The sequence below is a fragment of the Corapipo altera genome, unplaced genomic scaffold, assembly GCF_003945725.1.
Source record: "Corapipo altera isolate COAL_440 unplaced genomic scaffold, ASM394572v1 2b, whole genome shotgun sequence".
NCBI classification, from domain to species: domain Eukaryota; kingdom Metazoa; phylum Chordata; class Aves; order Passeriformes; family Pipridae; genus Corapipo; species Corapipo altera.
The window spans coordinates 27,797,745-27,815,576 of record NW_020884874.1 but is presented as its reverse complement, the minus strand read 5'-3'; the positions used below and the strand labels follow the sequence as shown (position 1 = coordinate 27,815,576).

Sequence of the window (17,832 nt, the reverse complement as noted above, 5' to 3'; positions counted from 1 at the left end):
GATTTGAACAAATTCTGGCATGTTGACCATAATGCATGCAGGTTTATAGCTCTGTTTATAAATCTCTTGAGTTTCATCTTGTATTGTTTCTTGCTGAGGGAGTGTGGGATGTGCAGTTCATGCCATCAGATTTTATTGAGTTATCCGCAGTCATGTGTATGCTGGATTCTCTTGAGAGACAACATCTGTTTTCTGCAGTATTTCAAGTTTGAAATGGTTGTGGGTTGTCATAGCTTGTTTAATTAACAAAAGGATACAATTAAATAATGGGAATTACTTGCATTTCTTGTCAATTGCAACATTACCTCCATAAACCACAAAATAGGGATGTTTCCTTGGTAAGCTATTTGCTGATTTTTTGGCATCTTCTAATCACTTGTTTTCCCTACTTTATGTAAGTACAGATTCCTCTGGTTTTCTTTCTCTATTTAGAAACCATGTTATGCCTGTAAAACAGACACATCTTGTCTTATAGGGGAAAAAGACACTAAGCATGAGTTGGATGTAGTCCTCAAGACCATCTGTTATGCAAGCCATGCTATTGTACTAACCCAGTTAAGGCAATCTGAGGTTCTATAAGGATTTTTCTTGTAGATAAATAATATATATATATATGTGTGTGTGTGTGTGTGTATAGGTGGATGGACACACTTAAAGGCAGGATATGTCAATGACAGATGGACATAAGTATGATAAAAAAGGAAGCTAAGCAGCATAGTTCTTCTTGGGACCATAACAAAGGTGTCTAGCAGAGTCTTGGTGCTTGACATGTTTATTGTGTTTTTACATGGTGCTGTGTAATTTTATGTAGATCCTATGGCCAACTAAAGTTACAAGTCAACACATAACTGTAATTTAAATGAAACTCAACTTAGTCACTCTTTCAGTGACAGTGGATGTGTTCTTGGAGAGGGTGTGGAACAACACTTTTGTATGGCTTCCTAGAAAATAACTGGCATTTTCATTCAGTCAGGTAAATAAACTGAAAGATCACAAATGCCTACTATAACAGTAGCTTTCAGGCATTCTTAACTAAAATTGTGGTTTATCTTCCACCAGTTGTGCATTTCCAGGAGCATAAATTATCCTCAGGATAAACTGACCCTAAGACTTGCTGCTTTTGCCTCCTAAACATAGAGTCCCATAGTAATAAAAAGCCAGTGCATGCTTCATGTCGCCCCTCTGCAGTTGATTCACTCTCATGGATGCATGGACAGTTGCACAGTTTGTAGAAAAAATGGTTTATCCCAGTGAGTTCCTACAAAATGAGTTCCTGTTAATTCGTAAATGGTATATTTTGGACAGTAGCTAGATGAATTCTTTGTAAAACCTTTTTTTTTCCCTGCATAAAGCATTCATATGAATTGCATAAAGTCTTAAGGTACAAAGTTTATGCTTTATATTTTCCTTCTCCTGGGGAAAGTGTAATAGTAGCAGTTTTGGTCAAATTAAATACTGATTATTTCAGCTATCTAAATTTAGTCTGTGGTTTTCAGTGGATAATGTGCTGTCATTTGCTGCTTCTAACCTTGTTCTTTTCTCAAAACCATGCTGTGCAATGCTTCATAGCTACCAATCCATAACCCAAATGTTGTTATATTAGAGTGGAGAGTTGTGCTGATCTCCGTGCAATATACAGAGGGTGTGTGTTTATGAGACGCCTAGCAAGCTACTGTAGGACTGTAAATTTCTGTGGGTTTTTTTCATGCTGTACATACCTGCTACTTACTGAAGTGATTTATGTTTTAGGCACATTTTCTTTTTCATTGTTCATTCTAATTTTTTTCAAGTTTTAGAACTGAAGTAATTTTAGTAAGTAGTTATCTCTTAAGTAGTTATCAAGAAAGCCTGGAGAGGTGGACGTAGTCTGCCAGCTGCTGTGCAGGTGCGGTATGTGCTACAGCTGGGGGGCAGGTTAACATCTCCCCTCCATGCACAGAAACCTAGGCTCTGACTTAGGTCAGGGAGAGGGATGCCTCTGGGTCATGTCTACTGAAGTAAAGACCAGCCTATGTACTCACTCATTAATACCTTTATCCAGCATCGTGGAAAATGGTGAGAGGGAAGAGGATCATTCTGAGCCACATTTTCCATGTGGAAAGCCAGTCAGCTGAAACCTCGATTCAGCCTCGCAGATGACTGAGCCCTCTTTTCTTTCCTACCTGTTTGGTTGAAGGAAAGAAATGGAAGACTATAGAGGGAATAATCAGTAGTAATCTCCTCAGCCAGCCATCTCCTCCTATTGACCTTGAAGTAATGAAAAAAGGATAGATTCTGCTGCATGTTACCTCTGTACATCCAGATAATGAGAGCAGAGAGTAATGATCATAAATCTACATGACTTTGCCTGTTTGGAAGTCTGGGCCATGGGGAAAATGACAGTATGTGTTTTATTTTCACTCTGTAATTCACATAAGTATTCTTCCAAAGTGTTTTTTCTGTGTTTGGTTTTTTGTTTTTTTCCTTGTACTTCATTTTATCAAGCAGTAATTTTAATTCAGATGAACCTATTCCCTTTTGTTGACTTAAATTTTCAATCTGAGAATAGTTGTGTTCCCTGAACCATCAATAAACTGATTTGATATTCATATTTTATAGATGTAATAGTTTGCCATTAGTTAATACAGAGGACTTACACTGGTGTAGAACTAGGCCTGTGAAAGAAAAAAGAAATCCAAAATATGTATGTAGGGCTTTTGTTTTTAATATTTCTTTTTTTTTTTAAATGGGGAAAAAAAGAAAGAAAGAAAAGAAGAACCTGGAATTTGGGAGTTTACTTTCAGTTGTCAAACTGCCATACACAGAGTAACCAGAAAGTTGTCTTTGGCAATTTGCTCATTCCCCTCCCAGTGAGATGTAATTCATTAAGGCAGTTCCTTTTCAAGCATTAACTCAGAAACCAGGAGGAATCTGAGACAGAAAGTAATTCAGTAACCCTAATAATGTAGTAGTCCACCTAGTGTGGCCAATGAATAAAGAATAGTAGCAAGGTGTTTTAGTACTTAGCTAAAATGCTAAGGCAATGTCAGCCAATAAATGATGTCATGCAATCAGAGGCAGGGTTTGGTCAATGTAAACTGACAGTTTTGTCTTTTAATCCTGCTACACACAATAACAAAACATCAGGAAGGACTATATTTAAAAACAGAGGAAATGTAGTGAGTCCACTAGAAGAGCTCGTTGCATTGTTTTTTCTCAGAACTAGATCTCAAGTGAGATGATGGCTGGACCAGTACTAAGCTCCCTGAGGCTCCTTTCCCCCTTCTCAACATGAGATTAACCTCTGAAATGGTAGTAGAGCTCTCTGGAGTTAATGGGACTGTGGTGGGGAGATATTACAGTTTGCTTGTATTTCCACGTAGAGACATTATGTGAGTGTTTGGAGTGAAGCTGAAGCATAAGGCAGACGTTAACCCCATCTCTGAATATGAAGCAGATCAGATTGGCATAAAGAAATGCAGTCTGATCCAGGGCAAGGGGGGCCTTTAAGTCTGGCACTCTGGAGGAGCTAGGATGGTGGTCATGTGTTTTTCCTCTTTTGAGGCCAATTAACCTGTTAGAGCTTGCCTTTGGCCGGAGAAAAGATGTAGCTGAGCTGTGCTTCTTAGGGAATTAGGAAGGATGGAGGGAGGAATTTGCCCAGCCCTGAGCTCTCTGCTGGAGAGTTGGAGGTGATGGCTGGCCGCAGAGTACTCTGTCTGCTCCCCTGCAGCCAGTGGCCTGGTGGTGATCTGGTCATGCAACAAACAGATTTAATTTATCAGCCAACCAACCCTGCCCACAAAAACATGTATTTACATCAGTTCAGTGTGTTGAATATGGCTGGCTGCATTAAGAGGGGGAATCATCCCAGAGGTTCACAGGGTGAAACTGTCCCCTTTCAGCAATGCTCTTCAGCTCACATTGTGAAAACATACCCTAATCTGACTCCTTCTGTAGGTTATTAAGTTTGGAGTGTTTCTGGTACTCAAGCCAGTGTAATCTTTTTCTTTCTATACAGTCATGTTTGAAGGTCACATCCTGTGGTCAGGTTAACCACCAATTTTAATGAGCTCTGATGATATGCCCTGGCTAACAGTTTGTTCCTCAAAATCTAGCATCTCTTAAATAAGTTTTAATGCTTAAAGACTCTTAGCCAACAAACAGTTGAGCTAAGTTGAACTCCAGGTTTGTTTCCAGAGACTGTAAGGTCTTTTATCAATTTAGGTATTGCTACAGGACCTAATATAGCAGGGCCATTCTCCACTTGTGAACTAACGATGTCGAAAAGATTTAAGGAGTCATTTTTATAGTGCCTTGAATTAGTATAAATACAGTGAGATATTCACGGCTTCTAACTATCATTTTAGGAAGACTAAGGGTTTGAATCCAAAGTGATCCAGGTTGATCCAATCTGGTCCTGCCTTAAAACTGCCCCACAGTCACAACCTTTACCCTATGCCAGTGCTGGCACTGGTGACAGGCAAGGTTTCCATGTCACCTTCATGTCTTTAATTGCTACTAAAATGCCAATTTCATATAATAGTTATAAGTAGCGTGAGCAGAGCTGTAGTTATCTGTATAATTTAAGTCCATGAAACTATTCACATGTTTAAAAGTATGCAGATGCTGGTGTCTTATGCTAGATCAGGATCTTAATTAGGCATAGTTTGAGATAATTGGGTTGCTTTAGCTTCATATCTCAACCTTCTAATTCTAACTACTAAATTAGGATTCAACTGTAACCCCTGTATGTTTAGTTGAACTATTTCAATTTGTTCCTTACATTAGGTAAGTGTTGCGATTAATTCTGCTTCTCTGTTCTGGTTTTCTGTGGGAGAGGTCTGAGTTAACAAATTTGTATCATCGGGTAAATTCAGACAATTATGTCCTTGCCCTTTGCTGTGTGATTTTTTTTCCAGGAGATATAAATGGATAAATGTTCTGGATAAATACTTTGAGGAACAAGTAAGTCCCAGGGTTTTCATTTTGTTATGGAGTTTATTGTCAGGTTGCTATTCTAGCCTGTATTTTGTGGCTTTTGTTTTCTCTTTCCTGTCTTTTGGAAGTTAATACTAAAAAATTAATCAGAAAAGTACCAAGCTTGACATTTTTAACAAAAACAAAAAATGTGGTAATGATCACATCTGCAGACAAGTCCATGCTGAACAATCCAGCCTGTCTCTTAATCTAAGGTTTACATGGGTGGAGGGATTATCTGCTTACAGGTGCACTAGTATAACTTAATTTCATTGTTTCCACAGATGAGCACCATGCCAGGACTTCCCACAAGGCCATGTTTCTATGACATTGACCTTGACCCCATCACAGAGCAAGTGGAAGGATTGTTTTGAGAGTGAGGTCCAAATTCAGGTCAGTCAACAGCCTCTATTTTCCTGTTTCAGTTTGGGGGAAGATGTTTGTTTCTGGCACGTATATGGAAAAGGTTGTCAGGAGTTTATCTAGGCCCTAGTTTTAGTAAGGACTTCACACACTTTGGGGGGATTTGAGGAAATGTTTCATAATGTGCACTTTATCACAGGGATTTCTCATTCGCTGAATGGTGTCTGACACTTTGCTAGTGTACACTAATGGTGCCTTGGATTTTGTGGCACTGTCAGTTTGGCTTGAGGAGAAGCCAGCTCTGCAACTGTACTGCTCTTGGCTATGGAAAACACCAGTCTGAAAAAATCATGTCATCTTAGCTCAAAAGAAATAATCTTTGATACTACACTTTTGTGGCAGTGTGTGTCTGTCATGTTCAGTTTGTTCATAGCTCTGCTTTGTTTTTTCATGTTTTGTTTTTGTAACCGCTGTCATCTCTCTCAAATGGTAATAAGCATTCCAGGAACACAGAGCTGTCCTCTTAGCCTGTTTTTCATGCTGGATTCGCTCCCTTTTCCTCGAAGGTTGCACTTACCCTCCCACCTCCTCCCCTATTCTAAGTACTTAATCTTCTTGGTGTCCTGCTTTAATTTTGTGTAGCACGTTCCTCACTTAAAAATCCAAGATGTTATGAAAATATTCCATGCTACTCCATTTTAACCTTGTAACATAAGTGGACTAAGAGAGAATGTAACCCTGACTGAAACAAACCATGTGTGCCTGTGATGGGATTCTCTCCTTTCATCACTTAACTCTCTCCTTTCCCCCAGTAAATTGGTCTGGAAAGCAAAACAGTTCCTTTTAGACTGAACAACAATATTACTGTGAGCTAATAGGACAGTGGTGGGACCCCACATCAGCCACAGCCTTGAGGTGGATGTACTCAGGTGCTTCAACCGTGCTCTAGCAAACCTTTACTCTGGTTTGAGCAGACCAGCTCTTGTTTTGGTGTTGGTATGGATTGTTCAGAGGAGGGGAGAGGTTTGTACAACCCAACCAGACCAAGTTAACTGTTCGCTTGCCCATAATTGAATGTCACAATATTTACGTAACATTTGGTGAGAGCAGATTCTGCCAGTTTGTGTGTGCCAATCAAGACAAGTAAAAAGCAGTTAGCTTGAAAGTTAACCTGCATGCACAGGTAATTACTACCCTAAGTGCAAACCATCACTGACTGTTCTGTTTGTGGGTAGTGTTATGCATACTATTTCTTGGCATATATCCCATTCTTTTTACCGATTCGTGTTATAAGTCTGGTGGCTTGATGCATACATATTGATTCATCATGTGTCAGTCATGTAATTACTTCTGACTCATTTGAAATCACTGTAGAATCCTAATGTAAAATCTATATGCAGATTCACACAGCCTGCTTAATTGGGTGTTTACTGACTAGTCTTACACAAATCCATCCAAACCATGGATTGGTGAGTTTTGAAGAACAAGAGTAATTAGGCAGACAAAATACTCCATTACAACTGTGAAGACCTTTCATTGGAAGTTGTGCATGAAATGAAAATGTTAAATTTGTCTTTTAGTTAGTGATGGTGTTTTGTCAGATGTAAAAAGAAATGCTATCAAAGTCACAAGACATAATAGTGAGGTAGGAAATAGCATACATATCCCACTGTTAATAAATTATTTTAATTTCATTATAGAGCTATTGCTGGCATCAGACAGATGAATGATTCAGTAAGTTTAAGCCTTTTAAAGAAAAAACGGCTTGATTATATATATTTTTTATCAATATAGGTACATACTCATGTGTGTTCCTACTTTTAACATTCTAAATAAATGCCTTGAGAGTATTTTAATACCTAGGGAGCTCCACACAAAGTAGTCAAGTGTTCATGAGCTCTAAAATACATCTGGTTCATGTGCTAGATTTGTACATTTCTAATTCTGGATGAAGAAAGAAACAATATTCCTATGTAGTCTTTACCTCCAACTTTCTGCAGAGAAGTTTAGTATTATTATTTCTTTTCACACATTCACCAAAGTGAACCCACACTGTAGCTGATACCACACTATGAGGTCTTTGTTTCTATGATGGGAGATTGAGGGATTTTGTTTTCACTTAATTTGAATTCTTTTCATAGTGATATAGTGTACAATGTAATATGATATTGTGCCAACTCATTAGGACTGATTCAAATCTTTAAGATGTTGTAATTGAAAAATATTTAGAGATTTGCAGAAGAGCTGCAGATGTTTCATTATAAACATGCCTGCAGAGCTGAGAACAGTTGCTTTAGTGTGCAGTATTTATCCTCCTCCACAATGCATATTGTCATCAGACTTGTAAAAGAGATACAGGCAAAAGTTCCTGCTTCTCAGGATGCTGTGTGAGGCTCTGACTGAGCTGAAACATTGGTTGTCTTTAGTCTCTCTGATTTTTTCTCTACCACTTCACTGCATTAATGGAGCAGATGACAGTTCTCACAAAAATTTGCAGAACACCAGTCATTAGAATATGTGCTAAAAAAGTCATAGAACTTTATCATAAAAGTCAACTCTGTTTTTCTCTGTTGACAAATAGCCAATACATGGACACACAGTATTGCAGTCTCGCTGTAGGAACAACATGATCTATCAAAGAATGAAACATTAATATCTAGAAATGAACCCAAAGGGATCTGGCTAGTTCTTCATCGCTGGCCTCTGTCCTGTTTAAATTGTACTTCCCAGTTCATACACTAAGGAAGTTGAATTTGTTTCCTTAGGAGCTGTCTGTAGAGACCACCAGTCAGAATAAGACTTACATGGTGACAAGTCTGCCAATAGGAAGAAATATTAAAAAAAAAAACAAATGAAAAACCAAAAAAAAGTATTACTTGCACAGCAAGGGGAATTCATGAACCTGACTCACTCTGCACAAGTGAAGTCTGTTAAGGACCCTTGTGAGCTCTAAGGATCCCTCGAATTTAATCAGTGGAAATAGATACCTGCTCTTACTAGGCCAGTTTGGCTTTGAGTATTTGGGTTGATGGGGGAGTTGGAGGTGGGCTGTTGTTCTCCTTGGTTGGTTTTGACTTAGTAAGACCGCCACTGTCCACAGTGACAGATATATTCTTGCACTCTTCTCCTCTTCAAAAATGGCAGAGCATCAGAATTATTTTAATGCACATCATGGATACTTTGCCACCCTTGGAGCTTTTCTGAGTGTGAGAGGAATCCCAGAGCTTTACCTGTGGGCATCTTCATGGCCATAAAGAAGTCCATGAGAGTAGGACACCAAAACTGATATTCTAAAATTGCAAACTATCTGTTAGATGTTTTCATCTTATCTTATTCAGAAATGGATAGAAAGTGTTTGAAGACCTTTCCTTCACACAAAACTGGATTCTATGAAACAAAAACAATTACTTCTTTTAGTCTCATTCCCCAGTATTGAGTTTCAGCAATTGCTACAGTAATGTACAGTCTGAAGTTCGTATCATACTGAAATATGAATACAGATTTTTGCTTCTCACCTACCAGGGTTACACAGATAATAAATAGAGGTGCATGTGGCATAACTAACCATTTTTCTTTATTATGGTTAAGGCAAAAATATTCAATTTCACTGAACCAGTGCTTTTAGATTGTGATGCTTCTATTTTTTTTTTACTTTAACGAAAGCAAAGATGTCTTGCCTCAGTGTATAAATTCTTTATCTTTCTCATTTCAGAAGCCTGAAAATTCAGAACTGCAACTTTCCTGTTTCCTTCAAGTAGGAGACAAAAATGAATCTGAAATATTCCTGTTATGTGTCTCTGGAGGAATGTCAAGATAGACCAAAGAGCAAAAGTTTACTCTTTCTTCAAACTAGTTTTTATGATGAAATATAGCTTTAGGGTTAAAAAAAAAAAAAAAAAAATCACAAAAAAAGACCAGCAAGCTGAAGTTTTACTCGCTGTCATGCAGGAAACTCTCTACTGGGGTTTATGCTTGTTTCTGGATAAAATGACATTGAAAATGAGCAGTTTTTCAACCTGGAGTTTTCCTCTTTTCTCAGAAGAGTTTACCGAAGTATTTCCTTTATCTTGGCTATCTCAAAACTTGTGTAAACCTGATTATGCTGTGTGACCAAGCCTATTTCTCTCTGAAAAGTACGCTTTTGCTCCTGGCATTCAGGAGTTGAAGCTACACACAGATTAACTGCACATTTTTGAGTTATCATCAAATGTTGCTCTGGATGCATTTGGGCAGCAGCCAAGCTTCGAGCAAGGAAGACATTAAACAGAGAAAGAACAGAGAATGTATTTTGTAAAAGTTTTTTAAAATATAATTTGTTTCCTTGTTGGGCAAAGATCTTTTGAAACACTTAAGCCATAGCTGTCTAGTATCCATAGGTCTGCCTTTATCCAAAGCATGTGTTACAGGTTGTCCAGCTGATTATGTGGTTGTTGTGGTGACGCTGATTGTTCAGAGAGGGCACTACTGCTTCTGAAGCACTGTTTTGCTCCCGTTCATGGCTAATGAAGCCTCCTGCTGTGCTGGCTCCTGAGTAGAGTTTTTCCCTAGCAGTACACAACGCCCAGTAACAACAGAAGAACGTCCATCAAGCAGGGATGCGACAGGGCACAGCTTTGTTCTGCTTCATTTTGCAGGTTTTAACCACCATACTTGCAAAACTGGAGGGTATTTTTACCTGAAGGGGGTATTCAAACAAGCTGAATTGTAAACCGTGTTCTTAAATTTACCTCAGTAACTTACCTTTCCTGGTTTTTCCTAAACCTGCAGCAAAACAAGCCTTAGGCATAGGATACTGCATTTAGCTTTCCAAGCAGCTACTCCTCAGGAAACTCTCACTCGCTGACTGTTGGTTCCTTCAATAACAAAAAGGGCAGCAGAACAATAGGGTGAATCGAGACAATAGGCCATTGTTTTTTTAGGTAAAAAGCAGTGAAATACTGATGAGAGAGTTTATTTTCCTGATGACGTTTTCCATCCTGTCGCTTCGCTCTGCTTACGCACATCTGCATGTTATGGGCTTTTGCAGTGTAGTTTTGGTTACCTTCTACAGAGCCACATTTGGAGACTTAATTATCTCAGGAACTCTGTAGTAATTGAGGGGTTTGTTTTGGTTTTTAAAATCATGCTTCGTTATTTATAAACTCAAGACTATAATTACGGACAGTAGAGCAAACTGGGGGCAATTAATTATCTGTGCCTTCCCTGGAGTAGCACGGAAATGTCTGTTGACTGCATTTTAGTGCTATTCATAGCATGGATCTCCAACACCATGGGGATTGCTGTGAAGATAAATTTAAATGTAAAAACTAGAGCAATTTGATATTTTATCCTTATTAGACAATAGAGCTCATAATGGCCTAGACTGGATGCTTTAATTACACTGGGACTGCATGACAAACATGATAAGTAGAAAGTAAGATTCAGGTGTGGCTCTCACAGCTGCTGGGAAGAAAGATTTCTGATATAGTCTATTAAACTGTGCAACAAAATACAACCATGCTCTTTATACACATAGCACCATTGTAAATTAGTCTTGCACACACTGAGCTATCTAGCCAAGAAATAGCCAAAGAGTTTTGGAAGAAAATAAGTGTGGTTTCTGGACATAGTTTTCCTAGTAGCATCCTTACAAGAAAAAGAAATAAGGTTTTCCCTCCATCTTGTCCAGAGAAATTCAGAAAACCATAATCGTGCCTTACTAGGGGTCACTGTGGTTCTCCTGCCCATTCAGTGTGGGATACTAAATGTGGCACTAGCTGACTGCCTTGTGAAGCTTCCATATGGATGCAGATGTCTAAGCAAAAAGTTTTATAAGTCACCTCAAACTGCTGCTTGATACCTTCTATAGTGTCATCTCCATATTATCCCTTCAGGCCACGCACACTGAGATTGTTTATCTGACCCGTCAGTCTCTCCCTAAAACACCATTCCAGCTCATTTAGTTGAGAGTTGACAAACATCCTGTACTTTTTCTATCATGTGCACAGGATTTGTTATTTTGTTTAGATAGCTTCAGTAATTCAAGAAAGGTGGAATGGCCCTCTCTTCTTTTATCATAGCTTTTCTCCCTCCCCATCTAGTTAACTAGCTGCAAAAATCTCTCAAGCTGTTATATTTTTGGTCCTTTGTCATGATGCAAAGCACTGAGCTATTGGCCACCAGCTAACCTGCAGAAACTGCCACAGTATATTTCCTGGGGCTCCCCTGATGCTGAGGCCTTCATCCAGAAGAGTTTAAAATGAAATCTTTTTAATATCAGTGTTATTGTTAGGTTTATCACTTGTTACATGGATGTGACTGTAGGTATGGGACCCTACCTTTGCATCTACAGTGAGCAGTGTTATCACATGGCAGAACCACGGCTTTATAAGGCAGGTCGCCATGCTTATCCCTTCATATGCTAAAGTGTTTTAAGTACCATGTGGTTGTTTATTATCAGATCTGCTTTTTGTTGTGGCTCAATACTTTGCTACTGCTGAACTACTTCTGTAATGACATTGAAATACTTCAGACTACATGCAACTGGTTTCATTCATTTGTATTCTAAAACTCAAAATCCCAGAATTTCAGTTGCCATAAACATGAAAATAAAGTCTGTGTGTGTACTAATGTTTAGTTCGCACACGTGGTGTCTGTCTGAAGTCTGAATTAATTAATAAAATACATCCATTATTTAATATTGTTCTCTGTCTCTCTGATCTTGTCTATTTAAATAGCAAATTCTTTTTTTTTTTTTTTCATAATTCCTTATAAGCCATAGAGCTCTGGCACTGTGGTTGAATGCCAGATGTGAGCAAGGCATGGTACTCTTACCTGGCTTCCCAGAACCTAGGAAAGTGTTTGGTCCCTGGCTGTTGCCACAAAGGGCCATGCACTGGAGGGTTGTCCACATGTCCACAGGATCTTCTCTGTCAGTACAATCCTTTTGAACTTGGTTTGTGCTTGGGGAAGGACACACTAGGCTAACATCCTGTCCTGGTCCCAAAATATCTTGCTGTTACCTTTGGTCCTTGACAAGAAAGGTTGTATCAAATGCAAGGGTCAGTTGGCCACTTTCCACTTCTCAGTTGGCAGCTGGATTTGTGTGAAGCAGTGTCAACTAGAAGAACATATATCTGTGGGCTTCTCAAGGTGGGATTTAAACACAAGTGATGCAAAAGCTTCAGGAACTATGGGTGTTAAATCAGCTGGGCCACAACACAGCAGAAAGCATGCCAGGAGCAGGAACTAATAAAATGGGGAAGGGGAAGAAATTGAGCATTGCAGGCACATACTGGCCAGTGCTTCTGTTTTCTAAACAGCTAAATGAAATGAAGTCTCAACCATATGACTTGTATTAGTACAGGTTTTGTAGCGTGCCTCTCATGGCTAGATTTCCAAACAGCATTTCAGCTTCTCTACAACATCTCAGCCAGGACCTTACCCATACGGAACAGGTCTCAAGCACTAGGTTTGCTCTTCAGTGTTCCCTGGGTCTGCCCTGCTGATGGCCAACCAACCAACTAGGGTGAGCACAGGAGGCATATGCAAACTCTCCCTCCACTGAATTATTTGGGTGGCGAGGGAGGGTAACCAGTTTTATCCCTTTAAACGGGTAGTTTTTCATAGAATATTCTTTTGAGAAAATATTTCTGAGAAAAATTTCAGGGCCAAGGTAGGACCCCCTGCTTGGGGGGGTTGGAATGGAAACACTGAAAACCCCTTCAAGCATTTCTCCTGGGAACATGACTGCTGTGCTATACATGTTACCATACAATGTGGGTTTAAGGCCAGAGTGTTTATGTAAAGTAAGCTAAATTCAAATATTTTCACAAGTGTGGTCATAATAATAGTTCCCTGCTCCATGCAGCTGAGTGTAATATATTACGTATATGCAAGCATGAGCGAGAATTTATTTCTGCATGCAGTTTTTATGTAAAATCTTCAATATCTGCTTCCTCAGTAAACTCTTAAACTTAGACCTTTTGAGTAATGAGTGGGAAGAGCTAGACAGCTACATTCCATCATAGCCTCAAAACGGGCAAGACCTTGACAAATCTTTTTAAGTCAGCACTGCACTGGGTAATCTCCAGGTACCTTCCAAGGTAAACTGTTCTGTGCACGCATGAACTGTGATGCTAGTAGAAAAAGCTGGGTCTGAGGAAACGTAAAGCTGAAATATACACATACACACACACTATAGACACCTTAAGAACTGAACTTTGCAGAGTACTAATAAAAAAAGAGGATGTATCAAATTCAAGCCATGCCCACTTTTGTGCAATACACTAAATCAAGGTTTAAGTTATGACATTCTAAAAGCTAAATTGTTTCCCACTGGGCAATTTCATTGCAACTCATTTACCATCAACATCTGGTCAAAGTTAGATTCCTAATGCCAAAGACTTTCAGCTTTTCAGAACACAGCTTGTTAGTTGCCCGTATAATGCAGCCCCTACATGTTCTTATCACATGCACAGTTTATATTAACTCTCCAGAAAAATATAATTATGGCTGTATTTGTACAAAGCATGTATTATATACATGATATGTATATGTGTGTATATATATAAATATATACACACCCCACGCTGTGAATTCAAGGATATTTCCTTCCATTTTCATTTTTGAGGGAAGGCTCAAGGGGAAACCTGAGAGAGAAAAATGTCTGACTTGCAGCAGCAGACCAGGTCCTACACAGCTTTCAGTCAGACAAAATCTCTGCAAGGAGACAACCTCCCCATATTTGCTGGCCCCATGCTTGGGTGCTACACATATTCCCACACAGCTCGAGCTCATCTGGATCACTTTGGTGTCTCCATTGCAGTCAGAAAAAGTTATATTTGCCAACCTGTTTTTTTCTCAAGTGTTAGAGGTAAGTGAACTCTCCCTGAAGAAGATTTTTGGGGAGAGCAACAAAACCAACATCTAACTCCAATCTGCTCTTTATGATGTTAGCCTAAGGTATCCATTGTTGATTTTTCCCCTATGTTTAGAAAGTTCAACCACTGTCATTCAGTGACAGACATTAGTGCCTGGCAAAAACTTGTTCATCCAGGGTGAAACCTGTATCTAATTCTGCTTCTTGAACTACTGAAAGTCAGAGAGCCTTTAGATCCCAGTTTGTTAGTAATAACCAAATATGCAAGTTATTTCATTCTTAATAGTAAGCGGAAAAAGGAAAATAATAAGAAAAACTATGAAGATGGTAAATGAAGAAACAAAGTACAGGAGTCAGTTTGGCTCTTTTGGGACAGAATTGCCTGAAAGCAATTGTAAATCATGATGAGTCTGAGAGGCAATTTCACTAAATCTCACTTTAAAAAATTCCTTTAAATTGAGCAGTATATAACTTACCACCAGCAGTTTTGAAGAAGACTATGTATAACACCAAAAAAAAGTACATTTAACTGCAAGTTGCTACTGAAAAGGGAACTTTTAATGTTAATTTTGTTTTACGGAGACGCACTAAAACAGCACAATGTAATGAAATGTTACTAAGAAACAGTAAATAGATGAGCAGCAAGTGAAAGATGACATCAATTTAAAAAAGAAGTATAAAATATCTTCTGAGAAAACAATACACTTGGAAAGTTAAGGCTACTGGAGCGGACCCAAAGCTAATTCATAGCCAGCGAGCTGTTTCCCATCACTTCTTCACAGTGTAGACCACCAGATCCTCAGGGACAGGAGGAAGATCTTAGGTTGAGCTTTCACCTGGCATCACCTATAGCAACTGCAGGAAATCAGCAGGGTAGCAGCAATTGCCCTGGAGCCCCGAGATGGGGAGGGCACCTGGTTCAGATTCCTATATTTACCGAGTCCTCCTCATAGGTGCCTCTTCTGTGGTGGGTCACTGCTACAGATAACCTCACCTTCTGCTAAATTTGGACATCTCTATCCCAAGACTGCATTTACTCAGCAACAAACAAACCACACACCAGCTTGGAAGCAGAAATGGAAGAGTTATACCCAGTATGATTTAAACACGTCTGGGACCTGTACAGACAACCCGCAATTATCAAACCAACAGTTTCACAAGCTGTTTAAAAGACAGATGGTCTGTTTTTCTAAGCCTTCAGAAAGGACCAACAGCATCATCATCCAACACTGTGCTGGGGGAAGAAGAAATTGTGTGCAAAAAAGATACCTTAAAATACTTCTTTTCTGCTGGTATTCCAGTTTTGTCTCTTTAAGCTTCAACAATAACACAAAAAAGCCCCAAAACCTCAATCTCTCCCAATGAGAGGATCCCATCAAATATATTTATCTGCAAATGGATTTTTACCCCAAACATCTCTAATGCTCAAGTTTTTCCACTGTTTGAAAATGAGTGGTAGGAACAAACTGACAGGAGAATACACTGTTTAATCCCATATAAGGCATGATGAAGTGAAACCTAAGAGCCATATCCAAACATCTGTAGATACAAGCCTGGATGCACAAGAGCAATTAGGCTTGCATACTCGGGAAAACATGTTTGGGGAAGACCTTTTCTGTTCATAAATCCTGCAGCCCTTCCAGCTGCAGGGGGGAGACAGATGCTGGAAGGGCCATACCTTACCTAGTGCAACTGAAATGAAAATGATTCAAGCAGCCATTTACTCATCTGCATAAACTTGAATCTTAAATTTAGCAGTGTTTCACCTTTTGACCTTGAATTTCACATTCCCTTAACCAGCTTGACTTGAGCCTGAACACTTACAGAAGGGTTTACAGCCATTCACTGCAGCAGGATTGAAGAAAACCTTGAAATTGGAATCAACATTGGAACCAGTTTGACTCACTGCAGACATCTGCCACCACGCCACTAAGCCCCAGGGCTGGCTAGAGCACCCCACAGCATCCCACACTACAAACAGGGCAAATCCTGCTCCCCATAGCCCACCACCGGGTGAAGACACAAGTGCTTAGGATGTGGAAAGAGGTACATGACATTTTTTTTAAAAAAGCAAACCTCTCCCAAGATTTATAAACTTAAATGCTGGACTCAAAAATTCAAGCACACTTTTTAGATTCTACATGTTTAGTTTAAATGCCAGTGCCCAGCAGGTAAATAGTTTTTTTTAGAAAAATAATTTTTCAATAGAGATGAGGACTCCAATATAAAATCAGCAGATTATAAGTTTGTAGTTATTCTAATAAAAATAATTTAGATTTTAAATATTCAATGAAACCATCCATTCAGATCTGGTACAGATACTGTCCCTAACCATGCTGTTTACACGGAGCCACTCAGGGTGGAAAAGACCTCTGGAGGTCCCCAGGTCCAACCACATGCTCAAAGTTCTATTTATTAGTAAACAAAATTTCTTCAAGTAAATTTATGCTTTCATATACAGATTTAGGAATTAGATCACACATTGTAGGGTTGCTTACCTGCTGTAAGTTGGAGGTCTTGCTCATTCATTCAACCAAAGGCTTGCTGCAAAGATATGATAGCTGGAATCAACATGAGGAAACAGTCCAGCCACTCCCCTGGACCACAGAAGCATGACAGCTATTTCCCTACCACCACTCGAAGGGGCCCCATGAAGACCACTAACCTGCTCATTCATTTGAATGGGTTGTCATAGTACAAATGACATCCTGCAGATTTTCAGAGCACTGACCTAGTCTCTTATTTCAAAGCACAAAAGGGGAAAAACAAGAACAACAAAGCCTAAACACCCAAAGAAAACAGCTCTCAGTCAATTCCCCAAGATCTCAAGTGTTTTAGGTTTCTCTAGAACAACCAAGGTGTGGCAGCTGCAGGTGTGCCTACCCCCACTCACCTGTGAGTTTTGATCTCCCAGTCATTTGTTGGAATCCCTCCATTGGCAAGGAAGATAGTAGGTGTAGCCAGTGTGGCTGAATCCTTCCTGAATCCAGTCAGCTCTGCCCTCTGTGCCAGCCATCCTGGCACCAGCTGGCATTGACTGGAATCATGATGCTGTGAGTCACAGCACTACATGCACCTGGACTTACCCTGAGGCAAATCATCCCTCAGCCCAGCCTGGGCAGGGCTGCCATCTGTGCCTCTGGGGAAATGGCTCAGTGTACCTCAGGAGATGGATGGACTCAGAACCCTGAATGGCATGGGGAATGAGTATCAAGCCTTAGAAATCAGCATCCAACCACAAAATATCTGGCATACAGGTGTTTGCAAAGGTGCTTCCACAGCAGGACTCACACAGCACCTGGTTGGTTTGCAAACACAGTGTGCTGCTATTTCACTACCACTTGTAGCCTGTTCAATAAACCAGCGGTGCTCTGTCACCAGACCATGGTAAGCTTTCCTCAAGGCTCTCGAACTCTGGGAAAGGAGCAAGGAAGGGGGAAGAAAACTGTAATTTACTTGCAGTAGTGTGCTTTTCGTCTGAAATCATTATCCCTCTGCAAACTCCCTTGGCGTTTGGAAAGTATCTATGTTTAATCCCTGGTCTTGTTCAAAATGCAAAGTACCTCGCCTTGAGACTGATAATTTAATCTCCTTTGGATAACTACTACCAACTAGACTAAAAGCTGACAAAGGTCATGTCATTGGTTATT

The 17,832-nt window shown here is 39.6% G+C and overlaps 1 protein-coding gene across 3 annotated transcripts in view; it reads left to right on the top strand.

Moving 5' to 3' along the window:
* Positions 1-11,999, top strand: part of MTHFD1L (methylenetetrahydrofolate dehydrogenase (NADP+ dependent) 1 like) — a 142,876-nt gene extending 130,877 nt beyond the window's left edge. For all 3 annotated transcript variants that reach the window (XM_027634034.1, XM_027634036.1, XM_027634035.1), the window contains 2 exons: positions 5,244-5,352; positions 9,035-11,999. In XM_027634034.1, the coding sequence (XP_027489835.1) occupies positions 5,244-5,333 (90 nt within the window). In that variant the 3' untranslated portion in view covers positions 5,334-5,352; positions 9,035-11,999. The remainder of the gene's footprint in view (positions 1-5,243; positions 5,353-9,034) is intronic.
* Positions 12,000-17,832: the final 5,833 nt, after the last annotated feature.